At 46.4% G+C, this 25,394-nt stretch overlaps 1 protein-coding gene and 1 long non-coding RNA gene across 4 annotated transcripts in view; both read left to right on the top strand.

Moving 5' to 3' along the window:
- ACBD6 (acyl-CoA binding domain containing 6) overlaps positions 1 to 25,394 on the top strand; it is an 80,531-nt gene that overhangs the window by 6,607 nt on the left and 48,530 nt on the right. For all 3 annotated transcript variants that reach the window (XM_080601606.1, XM_080601604.1, XM_080601605.1), the window contains exon 4: positions 18,450 to 18,532. In XM_080601606.1, coding sequence (XP_080457732.1) covers positions 18,450 to 18,532 — 83 coding nt within the window. The remainder of the gene's footprint in view (positions 1 to 18,449; positions 18,533 to 25,394) is intronic.
- Positions 2 to 14,753, top strand: LOC308198713. Its single transcript, XR_013954141.1, has 4 exons — positions 2 to 9,335; positions 9,429 to 9,636; positions 10,760 to 10,862; positions 12,750 to 14,753. It is a non-coding gene; the product is annotated as an uncharacterized lncRNA (long non-coding RNA).

The following is a 25,394-nucleotide window of genomic DNA, read 5'->3' as shown; positions in this document are numbered from 1 at the left end:
AAACGTGAGAAGGCTGTTTGGAAAACAAACCCACGGTTGTGGCTTTTCAAAGCCAGTAACCGTTCAGCTTCACACAGATTTTAATTGCTGCATAGGGAACTTCATTCTGAGCAGATTAAACTCTAAATCCATTTTAAAACTCCCCTTTTGTTAAGACTGAAACTTGAAGAACCATCTTTTTCATTCGTAATTATCTTCATTACAGTAAGCACATGCGCAGGGTTGATTTGGCTGTAGTGATCTAATTTATTTTGCTTTTATCGGTTCATGTTGTATTTAGCATGTAAGGATACTTTTTATCCTTTTCTCATCTTTGTCTTTTCAACTACTATTTAAATGTTGATCAATACAAAGTAATCTCCATAAAAGTGATGTGAACTGAATGATCAATTCTGAAAATGTTTCCTTTTTGTTTCGATACAGCAAATTACCAAATCTGATTATGATTAGGTGCTCCAACATAACAAGCATATTTTTAAGCCCTGTATGTGTTTCTTATAGGGAGATTGTACTGTCATCTTAATTAATCTGCCTTTCATCTGCCAGGTTTATTACTTGATTGAGTATTTAAGGATATCTCTCTGTTTATAGACTGATTTTTATATAATTTTTTAAGAGGATTGGATTTTGGAAAAATACTGCTTTTAACTGGAGTTAGAATGGAGATATTTTACTAACAGCAAAATGCTGAACGCATAGTAATTTCTTTTCACAGTAGGAAATTGATCCTTTTTTTGTCCTGCACTGTGGAAGCAAATTCTAGTTTGAGCACCAGCCTATGAATCAAGAATTTGATTCTCAGTTGTCTTCTGGTACTGCTCTTCAATCTTAAGAGTAATTGTCTTCTTTGCTAGCTCATGTTCCGTGGGCTTGATCCTGTTTTTGCAGCAGGTGTTGTTTAGAGAGAACCCTTTTTAATACCTTTGGGAAAAAGTTTTATGTGCTGTACAGTGTGGTTAGCAAAAGTCAGCCACATGCTGTGTGAATTCTTGTCCGATCTAAAATGGTCATACAGAAATATTCAGGATTCTACCTAAATTTTTAAAAATTATGAGGAAGCTATCTAGCAGCATAAAGTGAAACATCCTGAATATTTATTAAACAGTGACCAAAAAAAATAAATAATTCTTGAACCCTTTGTGTGTAGAGCTTGTGTTTGTTTTGTCATCATGCATAATTTTTCATGCATGATGACAAGTTCAGCTTTGGGCACTCTTCTCACTTCATTGCTTCAGAGAAATACTTTTTTCACAGGCGTCACCTTCAGGTTACAAAGCTGTCAGCTAGGAAGGGGGAATAATCTAGTAATTTTCAGATCTTTTTTTAAGAAGCCATATAGCAAACGAGGAATGGTTTGTAGTGCTGCTCCTCCTGTCTTCCCCTAAGGTGAGGAATGAATGTGTTAGCATGTTTCTTCTTTTGCATACCCCTGTCCCCAGGACTCAGCAGAAACTAGACCGTGTGGGGTGATGCTATTGCACCAGTGTGTTTGCTCTCTCATGTGTTGTGCCGTCCTCCCTTGTTTATGCATGGTTGATGCAAGAAGTGTGGGTTTGCAGCATTAAAGAGCAATGCTAGAGCTTGAGCAGAAGCTTCTGTGTCAATAGCAGGGCTGAGGGCATCTGAGTGGTTTAAAGACATGTGATTTTGTTTCTTCAAATGCGTTCCGTTGCAGCTTTTCAACAGATAAGTTTCTCTCACTCATGTAACCGTATATTTCTTGACCTTTTGAAACCAACTATTTTCTCCTCTATGTGGTCTCAGTGCATGGCACTGTCTGGTTTACTGTCCCTTCACCACTGCACAGGTACCTTGCTTCTTGTCCTTATCCCTCTTCCACTATTCCGAGCTAGAAACCTGTTAAAAGAGCTGTGAGAGCTTTACATTGAAGGAATCTGCTCAGCTGCAGAAAGGCCTAACAGGAAGTTAAAAGAGCAGAGAATGCAGTTTAAAAGTTAGCATTAGAGCACACATGACTTTGGTTTCTTTACAAGAAGTAATCTGTCCTTCCTACTATATTTTTATTTTAATTCCACTTGTCTACAACCAAAATCCTGCCAGGATTCTTCTTGTTCTTTGATCTGTCTCATGCTGCAATTTTTTTCCTACCACTTCCACCTTCTGGAGCCACGAGAGGGAGCTCTGTTCTTTAAAATGATGGAGGTACGTGCGCCAGGGGACAGTGATGGAATAATAGCAATGTGCGTCTTCAAATTTCAAATTGGATTTATAGAAAAGATCTGAAGGAACATTACAAGGTTCTTCATCACTGTCATTGTCTCCTTTCCGTGCTCACCTGCTGAGCTCTTTTGAATTTCTCTTGCGTTCACTAGATTGTGAAATGAAGTACTCCTAGTGTTTGGTAAACATGACATAAAGCTGGGTACAAATTTGAAAAGTTCAGCTTTTGGATCATTACGGATCGCAGAGAGCAATTAGAGTATGAAGGTGTCACATTTCTCACTGTGTAGCTGCATGAATTTTGCTGTCGGAAGCTGTCCCGATACTGCCTGCGTATTTTCTCTTCAGCTGCTCACTTTGTCCCTTAAAGCCGTCCTTGTGTTATCTTCAATCCTCCTCCTCTCTGGTTTCATACATTTGCAAAGGGTATTTAATGTCTTGATCCTTTAGTACTAAGTATGCAAAACATAAAACTTGGGAACACCATGTGGATAGACAGATAACTTCCCCAACAGGTTTGTTTGCTCTGTAGCCTTTGGGCTGTCTGTTCTTAATAAATAGAACGGAAATAAATGCAGTGGTTTTCGTGCTGTCTCAACATATCCACTTCTTTCACTTTTCTTGATTATTCCTTGATTCATTCTTTCGTGTTGACCCTGCAGTTTCTCAGTGCATTGAACTTTAGTACGTTTTCAGCATCAGACTGCTCTAATTTAGTAATTTTTCTTTGTTTTCAATGGGGACAAAACCAAAGTGAACGTGTACTGATGCAACAGGAGCATCCTGAATTTGTGTTCAGAAGCACCGAGAACACCAGTAACAGGCAAAATCCGACCACCTTCTTCCTGTTCCTACCTGGAGGCTGGAGTACCTGCAGTTCGTTAGGAGACAATTGAATGCGGAGATGCAGCGCCCACAGCTATTTCCTGCTCCGTGAAGCTAGAATGCTGCTTTTGGCAGTAGTGGTGCAGCAGTTGGGTCATCTCCGTGGCCATTTCCCATGTGTTTTAGCTTTTTCTCCATCCTTGCCACCAGCAGGCTGTCTGATACAGTCATGCCTGATCTCTTCTAGAAGAACTTTTCTCTAAAACCTAGAAAGAAAGGAGATCTTTAAAATAGCAGATATAATAAAGTATATTGAGATAAGATCCATTATCTTTACGTTCACAAAGCTGCTGCATTTATCTTGAACCCAGAAGTCTATAACCAATGATCACAATTGCCTTTTGCAGTTGGATCTTCCCTGTTGGCGTGGTCTTCTGGTGTTTTCTGTTGCAGGTTGTTTTGCTCCTTTTCCCCAGAGCAGCTGTTAGGAGGTCAGGATTCAACTCCTGTCTTGATTCTCCTCTTGGTGCCATCTACCTTCGTCATCTTCTACCTTTTGTCACATCTTTTGTTTCTTGTTCTTTCTTCTGAGTCATTCCTTTTAGTCTGGAGTTCCAGGCAGTGAAAAGGTAATTGCTTGGACCAGCTCAGCTCCATTTGCATATTTCAGAGACATCACCTGTCCTTAAAGTCTATTCACTCTTTCTCCAGAGCACAGAATAATTTATGAAGCAATTCTTCTGTGTTCTCTATTCTTAAATAGAAATGTTTTATGCCGTCAACACATCTGACTGCTTCGGAGAGGTATATGTGTGCCGGCTGCTTCGCTTCTCATACTTTCACCTGTCGTGTTCCTGCCTCGCTGGCAGCAAATGACATGTTGCTTTCTGTGCCTTTTGCTGATGCGTGTGAGAGTTCAGCAGCGATATCCGTCTGCGCTCCCTGCCAGCCACCTACCCCTTATTGCCTACACGTTTCCCCCTGTGTCGCGCTGGGGCTCTGCGGTACCTATCTCGGGGCGTTACCTTAGTGTCAGCAGTGGTTTGGCTGTTCTGGGGAGATTCACATTTGCAAACTGAGTGCCTTGCATCTCTGTGCAATAACTTTGTTCTCCTGCATGTCCCTGGCTGCTGTATACTTGGGCACTGATAGTGCTCGACATTTTTGAGGCGTTCTTAGCGGCGATATTTGCTTTTCCACAGACGCTCTAATCTCTCTGGCATGTATTTGGTGTCACAGAAATCCCAAGTGGATTTACGCCTCTAGATGTTTCAGACCTCGCATCAGCACGGGAGTTGGGTCTGTCCACGGGCATGGACCACGCCGAGGCAGGAGCAGGATAGCACTCAGCACCACTGTATGCACCTCTCCGACCGAGTCCCTTTTGCAAGGGACCGGGGTGGAGGTGTGCACACCATGTGCAGCGAGGCAGTTAGGAGCTGTTATTGATCGTTTCTTGTAACAAGATGGTTATATGGCACGGCTTGGACAATAAAAATAAATAATAAAGAAAGCATCCAGATCTGCTCATCAGTTTTAGCCTTCCATTTGCTGATTGCAGTTTTGGCATCTCTTGATTCTAAATATTTTCTTCTGCTATTTCTTATATTGCACATTTACCAGTTCCAGTCTCAACAACCTGTCATGCGACTAACTTCAGCGGGGCACCCTTCCCGAACCGTCGCAGAGGCCTTCTTGCTGTTTGCTTTGACAGCTGAAGTTTGCCAGAGGTCTTCATGATTTTCTATATGTATAACAGGAAAAAAACTGGGCATTTTAACTAACTATAATTCAACCTCACCAATAACGCACAAAGTAAGATTTCTGCTGTGTAACAAGGGAAGTTGCATCTTGGGAATCCCGACAGCAGAGATGCATCTCTAAGGAGAGCAGAAATAGAGCTTGAATTCTAAGAAAATAAACGTTTGCCAAATGTCTTCTAAGCTCTCAGAGGTTTGAAATTCCAGTGCTGACGTTTACGGGGAAGAAAGCTGTTTTTCACCTGTTGTCCCGTGCTTTGTTTGGGTAGAGGAGGATTGATTTCTCCGCACTCTGGACCAAGTAGTCAGCAGGAGTAAAATACCTCTGCTGCTGCTGGTGTGTGGGAGTACCGAGTCGTGGCAGTCGGAGCAGCCAGGAGAGGACCCCTGGGATTAGGCAGCCTGTCTCATAAAAAGGAAAACAAACTGCAGGGCGAAGAGAAAAGCAAAAGCACCGCTGCTGTGGGCTCAGAGCAGTCCAGAAAGCTGGAAAGCCTGCAGGTGTAACGCAGGTTGATTTGTTCAGTGGCCAGTGGGTGTTTTTGCAGGGAGCACTGCAGGGGGCAATATTTGCTCGGGTGGGTGGCCAGTTGCCCCGTTCCCTCCTCCTTCTCCACTGCTGTAGAAATAACCTTTCCCTGTCACATTTTAAATGCAACAGGCAAGCTGAGAGAAACTAAAACGTGGGAAAAGGCATTTGTAACTCAAGGATACAGTGGAAGGTGAAACAACTTTTGGGCTTGCAGCGGAGCTGCGTGTGTACATCATAGGAGGTTGCACCACGTGTTACCAAAGTGTTTTAACAATTGATTTAAATTGATGACCCTCTTGTATTTAAGTAGCACCTCCAAGGCAATTTAAGTTTTCTGCAGTGACACAAATGCAAGCTGTATCCGCGTATGTTAACAGGCATTTTGAAATCCAAACCTGATTTTTTTAATATAAACTTGGGCTCGGTGCTCAAATTTGTCCTCTTCGTGTCTGTCCAGAGCATGAAGCTTTGCTCTTTTGCAGTCTGTAGGTTTTATATTTGGTCAACTTCTAAGAACTACATTAGCAAATGGTAAATCATATGATGTAGTTTCAGATCGAAATATGTAGATTTCCTGCAGGCTGACAATTTCTTCTGGAAATTAAGAAATACATTAGCAGAACTGTGGTCTGTAAACAAAACGAGCGCACCCATCATGTTTTCGTTTTGTCTATCAGTCAAACAGATGTCACCCTTGATAATCTGTCCAAGCAGCCACTGTTTGGGGTTGGGAAAGAGAAGCAGGGCGGTGTAGGCAGGATTACAAGGGGCATGGGGAGAGCAGGAAGGAGAAGACCTGTTTGGGTCTCTTGCCTGTCACAAGCAGCAGTGTGTTAAGGCACCTGCTGTGTGCTTAGTTTGGGTTAATGCCTCAATTTCTTTCTTTTGTAGTATAAAACTAATGTAATTGCATCAGGTGGAGTGGGGACTATGTGGAGTTATGGCTGTGCTCCTTAAAGCTTGCATCCCTGCGCCGTGCTAATGCAGCACGCCGGGGAGAGGAGCCTCCTGCGTGCTGCACAGCAGTGCTGCCGGTATCCTTGCTCCTCTCCGTCCTGATTTCTTTCTGGGTCTGTGCAGGTCTTTGTGTGCCAGTTCGAGCCTGGTGAATCTTTTGTTTGACTCTGTTTGGTTTTGTTTCACCCAAATGTCAGTAATTGTTCTGAACAACAAAAATGGTAACAAAATGCTGAAAACAGGCAGCGCTGCTTGCTGTCTGTTTTGAAAGCTCCCACCTCAATGGATGGCCACTCTGGAAGGTGCAAATCGCTGAGATAATTCATAAGCTAATCAGAATTTCTCCTTGTAAGAAAAATAAAAATAAAATAAAAGGCACAACAGCAAGCCTGTATTTTTCTAATTGTCTTTAACAAAGAAGAAAGCACTAGGAAATTGTTAAAACAAAACCAAACCAACCCCTGTGATCCTCCCCACACTCCTGGCTCTGGGATGTGTAAGGGACTGCGGTGCCCTGTGGGTTTGGGCAGCCTTACAAACTGCAGAGTTGCTTTTTTTTTTCAGCCCAGCTCAGGTACGTGTGTTTGCTGTATGTCCCGAGGGAGTTAGATGTTAACACCCAGGATGGTTCTTCTGCCCTGCTGCCTTTTGCAGCAGTGCGAGGGGCAGGGGCAGCCTCCAGCATGCAGGCGCAGGGAGGCAGCGGTCGGTGCAGCCTTGCTGTGGGAGGGAGCGGCCCGTGCTGTGCCATTCACGTGTCCCTTACTCTAACACACAAGCCAACAGGCAGAGTGACCTGTTTTATTTCATCAGACTTGGGAAAACAGCAGTTCTTTAGCTGCACAAGTTATGCCTTAAATGCTTTGCTTTTGGTGCAGTTTCTTTTTTCACTGTTTTCTTGTTCCTCGTGCACAATGCAGTGTAACAGCACGCTGCAAACACAAAATAAATTTCCCAGTTCTTTTGAAATTAAGGTGGAAGATGTTGTATCCCTTACAGCTCTACATTTTCTCATGTGAACACTTCATTGTTTTAGTTTTGAAGTATTTGGTAGAGGTCCTTCTTGTAAACCAAAGTGTCCGTGGGTCATTTGCTACCTTGCTGTCTCTTTGCAGATGTAAGTGCGTTTATCAGCTGTATTCATGCAAGAAAGCTCAGCTCCGGCATACCAAGTAGGAGGCAGCGTGTTGTTTACCTGCTTTGTTATGAGGACTGTTGTGCTCTGAGCAGCAGCTGGAAACTCAGCTTCCTATTTATATTTACTGCTTTTAAAAGCAGCGCGGGCTGATGGGCAGTGAAAAGTCCTCGCTCAGGGCTGTGCAGACACCACTGCCAGCCATCCGGCTGTGTTAGCTGAGGTGAGGGAGGGGATTGATAGACAGTCCGTGCAATTTCTGCTCCGAACAACGGCAGCAGAGGCGGATGCTGGCGGCTGTGCACCACGAACCCACGTGAGGATGAGGATGGAGCCGTCAGATGTCCCACGGGTGCCTGGTTCTGGCGAGTCGCTCACGCCCGCTTGCGGGGCTGCCAGCACCGGGGTCTGGGCTCTGCCCGGGGACATGCTTGATAGGTGAGGTCTCTCTTCTCTGCAGCTGCGTTTCGCTGTAGCACAAAACAAAACGCCAGATCCAGAGTGAGATTTTCAGGTTTTTGGACTCCTGGTTCTGACAAGCTGTGCGTAGGTGAAGAAGTTGAAAAGAGCAAGTGTTTCCTAGTGGAAATAGAAACAGCTGGAACGTGTGTCGGTCTCCCACCCCCTGGGAGCCTGTTGGATTGTTCTCTTTGATTTTACATCTCCGTGGAAATTTATGGTCGTAGCACCTTTTATTTATGATGCTGCAATCCTCGGTCAAGCAATTGATTGAAATACAGCAGTGCCAAGCTGCGAGCCTGTATTTTAGAAAGGTTAGAGTTTAGAAAGCAAAGCAGCAATGCAAAGTTGTATATTGAAAGCTGCACTGGAAACCTGTACAGAGGCTGTCTGGGCTGCTGTGTTCCTAAACTTCTTTAAAGTAAAGAATTACCGTGACAAGGATTTATACCTTTTCGCTCTCCTACCGTTTAAGCTGCCTGGTGTTGCTGAAAACATGGTGCTTACCAGATATGCAGTCTTACTAGCTCTGCTAACTTCTGCATATAAGAATATTCGTCCGTATTTTTCCAGCTCACATCAGCAGTGGCGATGTACTGTGCTGTTAGTGTAGTGTGTGCAGCGTCATATAGTCTCTCACAGCTGCTCGGGAATGTAGTAGTAGTTGTCTTCTGGGACTGCAAGGAAGAAATTAGAGGGCTTATCATTTTTAGCTGCCAGTACAGAGGCTTTGGTTAAACATTTAAGCGAAGAGGAAATAGTTTTCCTTTTGAATATGTCAGTGAATTCATTCCTATCATCTCGCTTTAATTTATATAAAAAGAAATCTTGTACTATATTGAAACTTACTGAGAGAAATAGTAATTAGGGATGTGGCTCTGCTTGCTGCTGCAGCATAGTGATGTGTGTGGCGTCCTGACATTGTGATTCCTGGCTTGCTGGTGGATTAAAACATTGCATCCTAGCCAGATACACCACAGGCAACTGGAGGGGAAAAAAAAAAAAAAAAAGGAAAGTAAATAAATTCCAACTACTGGCATCCAGTGATGACAGGATGTAGCAGAATGAGGCAAGGTAATTGATTGTGGAACTCTGCACAGCAGGGACCTAGTTGCTTTTTTCTTTCCTCCTTAATAGATGCCCAGAAGTAACCCATTTTGCTGTATGGCTGCAGCGCACAGGGAGCAGCGTGGGGTTCCTCTGTGATCCCACCCCTGTGGAACTGCAGGCAGAATTTCTTCTGTGGGACACAGCAGAGCTCTGGGGTCTTAAAACTCCCACTTGAATAAGTGCTTCCTGGCTGAGAGAGCATCTCAGTACCTGAGAAGGACTACCGGATTGGGTTTATGTTGCTGCTACAGCCGAGTTGATAGAAAGTGGATAGGTGCTCGTACTTCCAGGTGAGCCCAAGATCTTGGCTTAAATTGAGAAGGCAAGAGCGAATTTAAGATGTCAGACTGCAAGCTGAAGTGGCGCGGACAACCAGGTATTGCCCTCTGCCATTTCTGCCTGGAGAGGTGGTGATTTCTGGCAAGGGAGGGCTTTGATTGCCATGTGCAGTTGTTTCCATTCATTGCAGACAAATGGCAGTGCTGCTTCTCCCCACCAAGAAAAACGGGGATAGTGCAAGTGTTGGCAAGTTTGTTTTTACGGAGTGGCTGCGTGAGTCCGAGAGCAGGAATGAGCAGCGTTGGTGTGCCATGAGAAGCAACTCTACCTGCAATCAAACCTCAACCAAGGACTCTGCTGGCCTTCATTTGGACTCCGGACTTCATTTAAGCAAGCTGGTAAATGAAGCTTTCAGCAGCCCTGGGTAATGCTAGGATCTGGGGGCCTGGGGAGTCTGCAGCCTCGCTGTTAGCCCACGAGTGGCACAGAGCCAGCAGGATGCTGCCACGGGGGGTAGTGGGAGGCAGAACAGCAGCCTGAGTGTAACAGGGTGCTTGGGAGGGGAGGAAAACCAGACAGGAACCTGCAAGCGTTGGCAGGAGAGGAGGGGAGGAACCAGGGGGGTAAGAGGTGCTTTCTCTGCTCAATCTGAGTTTCTGCAGGCTTCCCAAGCAGCAGGGAACGGACACCCACAGACCCCAAAGTCTTCGTGGGGTGCCCAGAAACCCAGAAGAGCCTGATTTAGAGCACCTAAGTCCTGTTGCCTTGGGTAGGGAAGCAAGGTGGTGACGGAGGGAGGGTGGGAGGAGCGGGGCCAGCCTCCTGTGCTTGCGCCACGAAGCGGGCATTCGGGACACGGGCTTCGGGTCGCGCTGCGGCTTCCTCAGGAGCTCATAGCAGCTCTCATCAAAGTGCTGCTCCAGTTTTGGCCAGCAACCCGCCAGGCTCTGCTCGCAGCTCGACTGTTTTAAATGGGGAAGGGTGCAACCTCTAATTAAAAAATCCTATTTTTCAAACTAATTGAAGCTGTTGCAGAACTTTAAACTTGCTGCGTCAGAGGCTGTTAAAAAATCAGGGACTTGGATGGAAGCTGTGGGTTTATTTTACCGTGGAGCACAAAATGCCTTGATTTTTGGGTGCAGAGCTATAGACATTTACCTGGTGGTGTTCAGACAGGGAAGGGTCCCTGTACTCTCCTGCTTTGTGTGGCTAGGTAAAGGCAGGTTTGAAAGAGAGCATGTGTTAATAATAATAATAATAAATAAATAACAGATGCTTTTAGTTAGGAGAAAATAACTGTCATTGTTTTGTGTATAACCCAACCTATAGAATAATTAAGCTGTTGCTTTTGTGAAAGTGCAGCTTTCTGGGTTAGAAAGAGGTTAAGTGGTTATGTTTAGTTTGCTCTTTCCGTGAAGTATCAGGGAGGTATTGAGTGCAATTACTGCAGATTAAGTTTTTGTTTAGATGTTAGCTAACACATCGGTTACTGTTTGGTAAATACTGTTTGTTTCTTAACAGTGGAAAAAATTGTCCTTTAAAAGATCGTGTAATATCTGGGACTTAGATGCTTGGGCTTACAACAGGAAAGGATGGCACTTGTTAAATGTCTCCTGAGCATCCCGTAAGTATTTTTGAGCTGAATTAACCAGCTCAAAGGCGGGCAGTCTCGGGCTCAGTGTCGGTACGCAGCGCTGAAGGCTGAGCAGCGCAGCTGCATCCAGATCCCGCTGCATCCTTCCTGCTGAGCCTGCCGAGCCTTACCCCGGTACCTTCAGCAGCCTCCTGCTGCCACCCTCTGATCCGACCCCCACCCGGCTCTGCGGGGACAGGGACCGCCAAAGATCTCTTCATTCTGCTACTTCTTTGTCTGCAGAGCTCATAAATCCAGCCTCTGCCTTTACGACCCGGATCTGCTGGAGGAAACAGATTTCCGTGGCGGTGGTCGGGCAGTCCTGGAGCTGTTCCTCCTGCGAGTGCAGGAACCGGCCCTGTGGCTGCTGCGGTCCCGGGCAAATGGGGACGAATCCTGCAACAGGCAGGCTGGGCACGGGGGCTGATGTCCTGGCACTGCCGTATTGCTCAAGGTTAGGGTGGCTTCGGAGCACAAGCTTTATCCCACACCGTGCAGCCTTTCAGTCGTTCCAGTTTGGCTCGGAATATACTTCTTGTCCAAACAAACGTCTCTGTTGATCTGTATAGATGAATACCTTGTATTAAATTCACCAAAGAAAGGCAATTACAGTAACGGCTGTTTGTATGTATGGCTTGGGCTGCTGTGCCTGGGCAGGAGGGGATTTTTTTTTTTTATATGGTCAACATGACGGAAGTGATCGATTGCTTCCAGGACTGAGGATGCAGGGCGCTGTGCTCCTGATTTCTGCGTTCTGCCTCGTGTCGGCGGGCTGCAGGCTGGCCCCGTGCTTCACCCCCTGGGCTGTGTGCACTTCGGGAGTCCGCAAGTGACTGCAGCAGCCACAAAAAGGAGCTGAGGAAAGGCAAATCTGCCATCACTCCTGCTGTTGTCACCTGTGGACCTCTTTTTCCATTAAAAAAAAAACACTCCACACACCAAAAAATGTTGTAAACCACTGCATTAGGTATCTTGGTTGAGCATATTATTTCATGTCATGCGTATGTTAAAATGTATACAGTGCGTCATGAAATCAGAGCTACTAGCAGCCATAAAACTTGCTCACAGTTAATGCTAAGCATTTTACATTTATTTCCCCTCTCCTGACTGTCTTTACTACTAATTTCCAACTGTGTTGATGGTACAGTTTTTAATTAACTCATTATGGGTTAAATGAGTAATCTTCAAGGCTTTGCCTAAGATTGCGGGTCTGTTAAACTATGCAACACGACGACATTAATTATAGTGTGTTTGTTTTTATCTTCCGAATATAATCAGGAAAATATTTCCTCCTTCTTGGATTGTGTTTATAAGAGGAAATTCCGCGATGAGATTTAAAAGAACCAGAAAACATTATTTTTTTTTTATGTAGCCGTTAATGGAATCTTAACTAAACTGTCTCTGCAATATTTAAAAAAAAAAAAAAAACACAACCAAAACCCATTATCCTGGGGAACGTACTGCTGTTTTTTTTTTTTTCCCTAGGACAGTGTGCTCAAATTGTACAGCTCCTCAGTGGGCTCTTGAAGATGTTCCAGGTGCTGAGTCATGTGCATTCGCTGGCCGAGCTGCCGCTCGGAGCCAAGGAGGATTGCTGGGAGAGGAATATTAAAACCCGCTGTTTATGACGGGCATTAGTAGGGCTGGTGCTGGTTCACGAAAGGCGGCTTTACAGAAGAGTCTAGCAGGGGGGCTGCCCTCAGCGTGGGTGTATTTTTATCTTGTTTGCATCTAGCTAGCCGCCACCGGTCCGTAGAGTGATGAGAAATGCTGAGCTCATGCTTTTTAGCGGAGAAGGGAGGATTTTTATGAATACTACTGAAGCATTTAATTTAGTGCCTAATCTTACAGACAGTCATTTTCTTTTTCCTTTGGCAGCATCACCCCTGAAGGGTTAATATTTACCTAGTGGTGTGAAGTTCAGCCAGGCCGAGAAGATACAGGTGGAAAATACCTTCGGAGGAGCACATCGCTTGTCCTCATTTCATGCCTCATTAGCTGCCCGGCTGGAGGACCGGCCCGCATTGTTATGGGGTCAGGAGCTGCCACACGCTTGGGGGAGAGGGGACATCTCCTCCCATCCCCGGACCACCTGCGTTTGGGGTGCAGCTCACCCTCCTCCTCATCGCTCTCCTGGCACTGGCCTCGGCTAGTAAAGGGAAAGACGGCAGCAATTATGGCACACACAATTAACGAGCTTCTAATCTCCAGCCTTGCGTGTAATTGCTGCTGTCAAATACAATTAGTGTCTGCCCAAGTTCCCTTCCCAGGGGGACAGCCGGGCCATGACACGGGGAGAGGAGGGGAGGAGTGGCTGAAACTTTAGGAGAGTTTACATTTTCTTGTTGCCTCCTTAATAATCCTCACCCCTCAAAGGGTGTGCAGAAATGTTAATCCGATGTATTTAAGGGGACGTGGTAACCAGCACAGCACTCCTTGAGGTCTACCGCCGGGTTAACTCTGAAGCGTCTTCTGTCAAATTTGTCACCCGAGACAATGCCAGCTTAATTACAATTCAATCAGCACGCTTCAAGGGTTTGCTGCTAACTTCCTGCGAGCCTGAAGGGGTTAGAGGACGATGCCTGTCCCATCGTGGCAGCTGAGACTGCAACTAGTGTTCATCTCCTGGGTGTAGTTTGGGCAGGGTTGACTCGGGATGAGTTTTCTCCTGCTGCCACCAAGCAAACCTAAACCTCCGTGGATGCCCAGAGCTCGCAGCTCCTCCAGGCTCAGGACCCTTAGCTGCACCCCGCAGCTTCACCGCACCCTGCGAGGCGAAGGCAGCTTTCGGACGCTTCTTTGGTCCTTGCTGAAGCTGCCCTGGTCCTGTCGAGCAGGAGGCTTTCCTGCTCTGCTGCCGTGCTTGCACCGTTCTGCAGAAGTGACGTGCAGCAAGGAGGGGTTGTGCCCAGCCCCGCTGCTCGCTTCTCGTGGGGCTGTGGGGGAAGGCAGGCAGCACCGCAGCTGGAAGAGCAAGCGGGACGTAGGAAGATTGGTGCAGAGCGAGTGTCGATGGAAGCCTCTGGGCTGTGTATTCACCGCTGCGGAAACACTTCAGGAAAGTTTTTATTGTAGTGACTTTACTGGGGGTGTTTCTTGTCTCCTTCCCATGTGCCAGGTAGTGCTGCTCCTCTGACTCCTGTTGCATCAGGCATGGAGGGGAGAAAACATGCCTGAAGGCATTAGCCAGCATAGCTTTGAAAATAAATATATTTAATTTGATAAACTTTTTTCCTTTTCTTTTTCTTAAATATGTATGAAGCTACTCAAAGGCTTGTGTTACAGAGAAAAGCTTGGGAGAAATGTGTGCCTTTGCAGGCAAGGGAATCTGTAGAGTAAGGGATGTGCAGCGTGACACAGCCACGTGCCTTGTTGAGCAGCTGTTGCTGCTGTGTTTCTATATGCAAAACTCATCAGAGGTCTTAATTTTGTTCTGAATAAAGTTGGGATGTCCTATATTTAACACTCGCCTACGATCTAGCTTTTCTATTACCTTATAACTTAACAAAAAAAAAAACACAAAAAAAAGACCTTGTGCTATTCTTGCTGCTCTGCTGTAACTTTGTAGGACTTCTGTGTACCTTTCCGTCTGTCAGCTGTAAAACAGCTGAGTACTACGAGGCCCAGCGCAGTCCCAGTAATCCCCCCAGTAAGCTCCCTCGCATCTCTGCAGTGAGTGCTGGCACACGAGGGCAGTGAGTCACCAGAAGGGCCCTTGGAAGTGGCACGTTGTTAAATCTGTGGCAGCCTGCTTTGTGTACATCCAAACAAAACTTGGGCTCTGAGACAAGAAGCAATAAATCCCTGCCCTACCTTCAGGGATATAGCAAGAGGTTAACCTGCCAAACCACCCACTTGACAGGAAATTGCCTCTCTCTTATACTTTTCCTCCTGTTGTCCAAAAATGCAGGAGGAAAAATGGATCATGCTGTAATCACGGGAGACTTTTAAGACCAAAAACGAAGGCGAACACAAAACCCCTGCAAAGAAAATGTTTGCCTCTGTAATTGCTTTTCGTTTCCATAATGCTTAGTAGGATAAAACTATCTTCTTTCTCCTTTATTTTTCAATCACAATTAGACTTTAATGTTGTTAAAGCTTATAAGTGAGTTTGAGCTACTGTCTTACTGAAGAAAAGATGGAGCTGAAATTGTCAGTGAGACATTGGACAGGGTTTTTTAATGTGTCTGTCGTTATATGTTAACCTCTGAACTGGGACACGATGTCTGTTTTATGGCTGACAACAATTTAAAGGTATACATCTTGACATCGTGGATAAAGGAAGAAGGGGGAGTGGGGAAAAAAATGAATTAATGATGTTAGCAAATATTAGTCCCCGTATTTCCATTTTGTTCAGAAAGTGGTTGTCAGGCTTTGAGGCTGCCTGGAGCAGCATTGTCCGTGACAGGCAGTCAGGAGGCGAGCGTACCTTGAATCGAGCCGGTCTTTTATTGACAAATACAGTGCCTGGAGGCAGGGATGAGGATGCTCTGCTGTCCCTTTCAGCACAAGTGTGGCTTTTCTCCTGCAGCAGAGTTCCCCGTGCTGCCCCGCGAAGGCACTGCAATTCAGGGGGCTTGAAAATGCCCCCAATGAGTGCATATGCTGCATACAGAAGTACACGTTTGCCCATGATTTATGCTAGCTTTGGTCAACCAGATCCACCTACCCTGTCAAGAGTAATAGTGACTTCGATATCAGCCATAAGTGTGCACAGGCAGCAAGAATTAGGGATAAACATGGGAAATTCCAGTGTCTCCTATTTCTTCTGTTCTTTACTGCCTCTTCCTGGATCTCTTATGTGATAGTGCTTGTTCTTCAGCATTTGAGTGCAATCCTCCAAGACTTCTTGCCGTGCTGCTACAAGTTCCCCTATATTCCCAGTTTTTTGACTGGCAGCTTGAGAGCAGTTCCTTCACACGCATGGGACACGTTGTAATTTTGCCTTTTCTCCAGTATCTCCTACATGGTCCTGACTGCAGATAATACTGCTGGCACCCGTCTCGAATTCAGATTGCGAATTATGAGAGCCTGGGATCATGTTATTTCTTAACTATCATTAGTTACATGTGTATCTGCAGTGCTTTGGCCTGGGCTGCCAGCAGTGAAAGAAATGGAGCTGGCTTAATTGAGAGCTACATAGTTAATTATTAGTGCCTTTTTTAAGGGAGGAGAGAGAATTTGCAGCGTCAGTTTTTAATTTCATTGTGGCTTGCACGATAGCTCACTGGCTGCCATCCGTCTGCATGTGACGTTTGCTTTATCTTTCCGGCCCTAAGAGCCCTCGTTCACCTTAGAAATGCCGGGAGATTAAGAAAGTGCCCCTGTTGCAGATCCCTTCAGCTGGTACGAGCAGCAAATAACACCACCGGGGGGGCTTGGAGCGAGCAGCTGCTCCTGTCCCACCTCTTGCGTTACCCGCCTGGCTTGCCACATCGCGTTTGGATGCTGTGGCGCAGGTACTGGATGAGCTCATGGTATAGGCAAGGCGTCAAGGGTGGCTGGAAAGCACCCAGTTCCTATCTGCATCGAGGCTGCTCCGGGGAAGAAGTGTGGCTCCTGGCCTGGCCAGATTCCCCTTGGGAAGTCCGGCGGCAATGATGAATGTTGGACCGCGGGGCTGTTTTTAATGGCTTTGCAGAGGAGAGGCACGCGCTGAATCCTGAGAGGCGAGCCGAGACGTTTGCTGTGCATTTTTCATAAACTTGCTCTACATATCGAGGGCCGTGATGGAAGAAACTTAGTTCAACATTCACAAATTGGATATTGAGTTCCCCGTTTCTGGGCGAAAGAGAGGAGATAAAAGCTACTTGGACAAAGCAACCTGTACATGGATTGAGAGCTAGGGAAGTTTTTGCATGAGCGTTTTTGGGAAAGCCTTTATCGCTGAGTTTCCCGATGACCTTAGGTGTACTCGATCAAGATGATTAATCTTTGGTAGAAATGCATTGGTTGCGCAAAGAGGGGGAACTTAATCCAAGAAACCTTTTCTTACGATTTTTGCCTCGAGAAGGATGAAATGTATTTTCTCAAGTGTTGTTTCTGACTTTGAAAAAAGCAACCACCGAAAAGTGGTAGTGGGAAGAAAGGGAAGAATATAGATTAAAAATTTTCTTGTACCTTCTGGAACTGGTGGAAAGGCCATCGTCCCCCAGCATCAAAGGAGAGAGGCTGGTTGTGAATGTAGCTTCATTTTGTAGAAACAGCTCTCACGTGCAATAGCAGATGATCTGAAATTAATTTTCTTTATAAGTGGTGTGGAAATAATTGGTGGACAGTAAGGTTCTCTGCTAAATAATTTTTTAAGAGGGGCACTGCACTGTGGAGACTCCAAAGCCCTTTCACTTCAGGAAGGAAGAACTTCGTGTCACCTTTTACTCTAAATTAGAGAAAGTCAACTTGCCATGGAAGAGCTTTCAAAGCCAATTTCCTTTCTATTTTTTCTTTTAAAGAAGCTTGTCTGAGATATCTGCAAACCCAAATATTATGGCTTTGGGCTAGCACGGGAGAGCTGAAAGGTGGAGCTGGTGGGTTTGAGCCAGGCAGAGTGGAAATTTATTATGGGGAAAAAGCAAATTTGTTTAAAACAGAAGCAACTTAGGGAGCAGGAAGAAAGGCAAATTTAAGCATGTTTTACTTTAAAAAAATCAACATCTTTCTGGGTAGAATTATGATGAGACAGCAATATTTTTGGTGTAGTCAGCAATGTATTGCGTCTACCAAGAGAGGGCTCGAGGTTGGGCCAGCTTTCCTTCGCTTCTCTGCTTTTATTCAGCTTGGGTATGATAATCCCTTGTCAGGGAAGGCAAGGGAACTGTCCTCTGCCAGCAGCACGTTGCACTTAATGGGCTGTTCTTGTAAGGAATTGCTGCTGTGAATTGCAAACCAGTTTTGCCTGCTCACCTAAAGACTGAGATACTTGATTCCCTGGAAAAAATCAGGGCTTCTGGTGTCCCGCACCCGCTGAGAGCGTCAGGCTCTCAGGCAGCCCTGCCGAAAATCTGGCATCACGTTAAAGGCAGGCAGTCGGAGAGCCCACACTGCGGGAGGTTTTTTGCAGAGGGAGGCCTGAGGCTGCGCATCGATCAATCAGCTCTAATTGTTCGCTTCTATTACGGTGGGAATCATTCAGAATCCTAGAGTTCCTGGGAGTCAATCATTTGGAAATGCTGCCCATTATAAAAATTTAATTTTAAATCTATATTAAATAGATTTACAAAGGCAAGCTTTGCAATCTAGTAACGTAACATTATGCCGCCGCACAGAGCCTCGGCTTTCGGGTCCTCGGGGGCCGCGGCTGAGAGCGCTGCGGTGCGGAGGCAACGCGCCCGCTCGCGGCCAGCGGGGCGGCGAGGCCACCACGCACTCCTTTGGGTGACCCTGCTGGCCACGCTCGGGGGAGCATCGATCCCAGTTTGCCCAGAGATGTGTCTGGCTTTTCTGGACGGCGTGGGGTCACGGCAGGCAGCCTGCCATGCAGATGAGGCGTCCAGGGGGCTGCTCTCATCCCCGGGGCTGGGAGATGGAGGGGTGGCAGCGGGGGCCGGGATGCTGGACCAATCTTTCTTTTTCTTTCAGACAACAGAGAAGAGGGGAAAAGAAAGCAAAACTGCATTTGGAGGCCCAGTTGTCAGCTCGTTATATCAAGAAGAAACAATCAGGTGATTATCTGTGCCGCACTTGAGTTAAAAACAGTGTTTTCTGATGTGGTCTTGTTAAGCTTTTTTTTTTTTTTAATATCACACAAGTGTGGTGGCAACTACAACAGGATAATAAATGACAGGAAAGAACTTTTCAGGTCCATAATCATTTAAATCAATAACTCTCTGTATCATTGCCAGGTACTAACCTTTCCCTAGTGCGAGATGTGGGGGAAGGGCAAGGCTTCCCATTTTTCAGTTATATGGCTGAAAAAGCCTAATATTGGCTTTTTTAATAGAAAGCTATTCAGACACCACCTTTCTCAAATATTTATTTCTTTACCAATATATTCATTAAGGATTGTTCAGTGAAGGTTTTAATATTGGACAGTGTTCGCCTTCGGGGAGAGTTTGCACCCTATATCAAATTAATTTTTTTCTAGCTTCTGCAGCTAGCATAGCAGAAACGCATTTACTGAAGTAGAATGGCTGCTATTTAAAAACTGTCAAGGTGCAAGTAGCAAGTGACATTAGCTACTTAATAAGGACAGCTGTTGGTGTTTTTTTTTCCTGTTTCAAACTACTAAACTACTAATCACGGGAGTAATATTAACTCCAATACATAAATGATTGCCTGGAGAATCTTTGAGAATACGGCATCATTTTTTAGTTAAAATGAACAGTCAGAGAAGACTGAATGTTTGAGCAGTGTTTGCTGTCACGTTGCAGTTACCCATTTATGTGTTTGTGATCCCATTTATTTTATTGTATGTCTTGCATCATTTCAGTCCCAGGAAATGAGAAGATAAACACTGTTTTCTCTACACATACCCTCCCAGGTTGGCTGGGAATTTTCCCAAAGTGTTAAAACTCTAACGCAGCATTTCTTTGACTTGTCGCAAACTCATAAAAAATAAATCTTGAGCCAGTGGCTCCAAACCTTTTGCAAGGAGCTCGGGTAGATGTCCTGAGTAAGCAAACACGGCGGCAGTAGTGGGCATTGCAGTGTGCTGCATGGCGAGAGGGAACAGTTGGCCAGGAGTAGCCTTTCCAACCTGGCTTGGAGAACCAACATGTCCTTAACTTGCCCTTGGACCTTGACCAGAGCTGGGCAAGTATGACGTTGGTTTAACAAACTGCTTGAGGAATAGCACTTCTGCTAGCCACAAGCTCCTTTTTCTTCCCTGCTCTGTCAGTGGGGGTCTCAGCTAACGTCCTTGATGGCATAGTTTGACCTTGTGGTTTGGATTCTGTTTGAGCTGTTCCTTCAGGAGTTGAACATATCAGTGCTGCACAGTGTTGAAATGAAATGAAATGCTTATTCCTACAGTCCTTTCAGACTCATGGCTATCCCAGGTATCGCCTGTGGCCCTTCTTGATCTTGAAATACAGCCCAATATACAGGAAACCAGGTTTCGTCCCGGTTAGCTTAACTGGTCTAAATCTTCTCTTCGTATTTTTGTTTTTATTTACATGAGAACATGGCTCATGGAGGACTTGAAGATGACTGCAGCTCCAAATACTTCTTTTCAAACATACCATGCGGAATGTAGTGTACTGTATGGGGATCAGTGCCCTGATGGCTGTGGTCTCGTACAGCATAGCTGTAATCCTTACAAATTTTGGCTGTGAATGGATGTATTCACTGACACAGCTGGTAGAGTGAGATTCTGCTGAAAGGGAGTTACAAGAAGTCTCTACACGCTGCTCGCAGAACAGGAACTCATGTGGTCCATTAGCAGTGCTTGGCTAGTAGGCATCAGCGTCCTCAGCTGTAAGATGGGAAGCGAGCGAGTGCCATCATTATGTCTCACCCACAAAATTGCACTGGTACAAAATCTGAAAGTAAATGAGCCTGAGAAGGATGGCTCTGGACATTTAATCTGGTATCCAAATTTATTTAGAGCATAGAAGTGATTTGGTTTGTTAATACCACCTCACCTGAGAAGAAGGGTGACTTTTCTTGGGCTGTTGAGTTTTCTGTATTTTGGTTCTAGGGATTCCCATACCTATAGATAGACTCCGGCTCTTGTCGTTGGATTCAGGTGTTCAGCTGATCACTCCCAAGTTTGAAATTACATGTGGCATTATGCAGGGAGAGGATTTTCAAGTGTTGCACCAAAAAATGGGAACTTCTTTGTAGCTTGGGATTTCACAGGCTGCTGCATGTAGGTAATGCGCGTTCAACAGGGAGTACTGAAGGTTAACTGATGGAGGGTTGCAGCATGTTCTGGGCAGCTGGGGGTGGGGGGAGCAGAAGGAGAATGAAAACTTAATGCCTTGAGCCAGCAAAAATCTGCACGTTGGTAATTAGCAGTAAGTCCCATGCTGACAGTGGGTGCTATTTCGTAGCCTGAGATCTGAGAAAAGAAACTTTGCAGGCTGTTTGTGGACTCAGTTGTCAATGGTGAGCCTTACTGAACCTTTACAACAAGCCTGCAAAAATTGGAATATAAATCAATTCACTTTAGTCTCTGGTTCCCTGAGCTGTTGATGGGATAAATATTTCCCAGTTACCACTTTAAGAAAGCCCAGAACGAGCAAAAATCTTATTTTGTGTACTGAAAACTAAAACTCGAGTCCTCATCAGCCTTGGGTTCTGACAGACTGCTGAAAGCAATGAATCTCTTAGCAGGCAGCACCGAGCCAAATACAGCCTGCCGTGTGCCCTTTAGGATTCAGCTGATGCAAAGGCAGAGAAAGGCTGTCTAATTTATCTGGAGCCCAGCATCTTCACCACCTCGCCGTGTACCAGCAGATACTCAAGGATAAGAATGCAAGTGCAGAGTTTTAAAGGTTCACCTAAGGAGATCCACGTAATTTATTCTTACCAGAAGCTTTTGAACAGTTTAACAAATGATTACATAGCAGCAGCTCGGAGTAGGTTAATAGGGAGATGAGAGATCTTGTTTTAAATGTAGTGTAAACCACGAATTTACTGTCAGCAGTCATTTACCAAACAAAGCAGCAATGCTACTGCTTTTAAACCGAGTGTCTGAAATTAAATAATGCTCGCATTTATTTTGTGGAATGAAGCGCTTGGCTTTTAGGGTGCGAATCTGTAAATGCTGGACAAGGTGGAGCTGCCATACCCTGGCATAAAGTCAGGTCGATCAGAAATTGGAAGAACCGGGTTGGTACAAGCGCTGATTTTGCCTAATCACTAATTATCTCAAATGTTTCTACTTTGAGAACAAGATAGCAAAATGGTCAGCCTGGCTCACATAACTACGCTGTGAAGGTTCCAAATAAATTCAAGAGCATCCGTAGAAACAGGTTATACTGATCTAATTAAATCAATTTAGACAGAGATTCAGTTAAATCGGTGCAATTTGTGTGTTCATAGATCAATCCTCAAATCAGGAGAAGGTCTCTTGAGCTAATGAGGCGTAGCAGTTATTTACTTTGGGGTGCTGGGCACTGGTCATCAATTAGGAGTCATTAATAAACCCTGGCAATAAAGAGCTGAAGTACCCCCAGTGACTAATGGGGAGCAGTTGCACAACGTATTAGCATAGTGCTCTGCCTTTGTGTTCCTCTGTAAATCACTTATCTGGCTTTGGGCATTCCATAAAAATAAAGCGTGCTGGTGGGGGAACGTGGAGGTTCCCTTAAAGGAAGGACTGGGAAATTATCGGGGACTTCAGACCGCTCAGCCCAGCGGAGCTGGGGACAGCGGGGTTTTGTTTGTTTTTTACTGTTGCATACAGCTTTATGTCTGCTTTTAACACCAGAACAAAAGCAGCAGTAGTTGAGCTCTTCCGTGATCAAATAACTGTAATTATCGTTTCACAAAGCTAGGAAATAAACAGTGAGGTGAGGCTGACCGACGTGTCACCGGTGTAAATCTGAGACGCGGACTGAGTGAGATGCCAGAAACACCACGGAATTGGAAATTCAACTTTAAAGTTATTTTTAAATATATTTTTTTTAAGACCAAAAAAAAGGCAGTTTACAAATGTTTCCAGCAAATGAAAGCATTCACTTGGCAGACTGTGAACACAAAACCCTGCTGCCAAACGGCCGCTTCCCTCCGTGTGGGAGCCCTCCGGCGCTCAGCCCCAGCACCCCGGCGTGGAAACACCGAGGCCTCGCTGAGCTGAGTTTCACGCTTTTACCATCCCGAAGGACGAAAGAAGCCCTTTTGCTAATAAAAATTTAAAAACCTCAATGCTTTCCCGCAGTGCTCGGGAGCAAAGAGCACCCCATGTCGGCCAGGAGGCGCGTTTAGGAGCCGCAGGTGAGCGAGCACATGCATTTTGGCAAGTGGGTGGCGAGCACCCCTCTGTCCCCCCCAGCCCGGGGCTTGCCTGTCCCCCCCGGGTCTGGGAGCCCGCCTGATGCCGTGTAATCTATCAGAATTGTATTAATCCCGCTAACGCAGCCGCCATCTGGCCCCGCTGCCGGCCGGCTCGCGCGAGCCCCCGTGATTGATGGGCTCTGGAATTGATTAGTTGTTCTGCGAGACAAATGAACTGTTTTGGCAGAAAATACCAGAGGTCGCTGCGTGTGGTCAGGCACAAAGGCTGCTGAATTTTAAAGAGCCGCTTCCAGCATCCGTTTGTAAAGATGCTGCTTCGCAGCGGCGTGACGGCTTTTGGGAAGAGCCCGGAGCGCGGTCGGGGTTTTTGTTCCTTCCCTCCGGGAACGAGAGCACCATGGCAGCGTTTGTGTCGGGACGGGGCCGGTATCCCCGGCTGGCGGGGGACAGAGGGATGGGGTCGGCACCGTGCCTCACACTGCTCGTGCCGATGCCGGTCCATGAAATCCCCGAGGAAGAGCTCTGCCCGAGCAGCCCATCGTCGCATTCAAGAGGCATTTCTCAGAAACAAAACACCTGCAGGTCCAGCCAGCCGAGGTGCCGGTGCTCTAAGGCTGGCGTTATTTAGAAATGGATCCTCCAAGACGCTTGCCAAGCTGGCCCAGAGTTTACGGCGTCCCCTGAGCGGTCACCCTTGGGCGCTTCGCTTTGTCGGGCAGCGAGGTGGCTTTGCCTAGGCCTCGCTCCTGTTGGGAGGCCGCATCCTTCCACGGCAGCTCCCGTGTGGGCTTTTTGTGGCCTCCCCCCCGCCGATGACGCTGCTCGGCCTCCCGTGAGGGTTGGGGACTGGGATGGCACACGTCTTGTGTGTCCCGGCCCCTCTCGGGGGACGGCGCACAAGTGTGCAGGCAAGTGGGCAACGCTTCCCCGGGGACAGCCCGCCGGTTCAAAATAAACTTGAGTTATGGATTTATTCAGCTTGTAAAACCTCAGCTGGCATAAATAATTGAGAAAGCAAAGGTTTGTCTGCGGTGCATACCTCAGGGACCCGCTCCTGCCTCCCCCCCTCCCACCACCCTTTCTTATGAAAATGATCCCAGTTGCACTGATAGATAATAACAACACCAAGCAATTAAAAGCTATGGGTGGCTGGAGAGAGGAGAAAAGGTTCAGTTAATGAGCTTTTCCTCTTCCTGTGCCCAGGAGAGCCTCAGAAGTGACGAGGCGATTAAAGCGAAGAGATAATTATAGATTATGTGAAAATGGGTCCCTTGGGGGCCGAGGGCCTCGACACAAACAGCGAGCGTTGCGAGTGCCTCTCGGCTCCCCGCGCGCTGCCTGCTCCACTCCGGCGAGCTCCCACCGGCTCGGCAGCACCGTGCCAAGCCCACGGCCAAAGCCACCTGTTTGTGGCACCAGGGGCCGTCCCGGGCAAGGTGCCGGCCCCACAGAGGGTCCCATGGGGTGCAGCACTGGCCGACCCCACAAACGGGGAGAGGAGGCCCAGGGTAGCACCAGATCGCAGCCCTCTGCCCCCAGCCTTGTGCCGGAGGTAGCCCATGAGGGGTGGAAGGGAACGGGACTGGCCTCGGGGTGCTCTCTGTTTCGAAAGCGACTACATTTACAGCACTACGGTAAGGAGGAAGTGAAGCCTGGCTAGGCAGCAGCAGATCTCTTCTACGGGCTGTTTAAAAACCATCAGCTCAACACCCGTGTGTTTTGCACAGCTTACGAGGAAGACTCTTGAAGCCTCCTGAGCTTGGGAAGAGGAGATGGCATGGTTTAAGCTCACCACATCCACTCGTTCAAGGATGGAAGAAGCTGCCCATGCGTTGCCTGCAGCCAACAGATACGGTTCGGGTGGATTTTGAATCGGGGTTAGCATCTCTCTCTGGGGAGGCAGGAGAGCAGAAGAAAATAGCTTCGGGGGTACAACGTGGTGGCAAGAGAGGTGAAGAGACAGACACCCTTCTGGCCATCCTCAAGCAGATGCAAACACGTTCCCTGCTTTTACAAAGCCTCAGGTGGTCGCAGATTTGAAGACTCGTCCGTCAACAAAAAGGCTCGGGGCGTGTATGCCACACAGTCTAACACAGAAACGAAATTGCATCTCACTCTTCCTCTTAGCTACCATTGTAAATATTTGTGTACGTTGCCATTAGTTTGAGTTTCATGGTCTTTCCTATTGAAGGTGTGTTTCTCCCCTAAATTAGATTTATTTTTTTTTTACTTCTAGGAATGCTGGGATTTTTCCCCTGTAACATTGCTCAGACAACACCACTGCAGTGTGACATTATTGTATCTCTGATGCGATTCTGCCTGGAGTTGTAGGCTGGTTTGGTTTCTAGGCCTTGCTGCTGACTCTTACCAGTTTTACAGGTAGAGTGCAAATACCTGCTAGGCACCGGTCTGAAAGCAGTGCATCACTTTGCTTTCTTGTAACTGCTCTGGTGGAGGGGTTGTTTTGTGCATACTCCTACACACAGACAGGAAACAAAGGGAAAAAATTCAGCTGCAAGTATTTTTAAGCAATGTTTCTTGTTTGTCCGGTGCCCCTCAAAAAAAGGGGTGCGGGAATTCAGTTCAAACTCCTTTAGTGAGCTTTTCTGTCCATTTACCTTC

This window comes from Anser brachyrhynchus (genome assembly GCF_964034855.1).
Source record: "Anser brachyrhynchus genome assembly, chromosome: 8".
In the NCBI taxonomy this organism is placed as follows: Eukaryota; Metazoa; Chordata; class Aves; order Anseriformes; family Anatidae; genus Anser; species Anser brachyrhynchus.
Note: the sequence above shows the minus strand (reverse complement) of the source record. Positions and strands in the feature narration are given on the sequence as shown.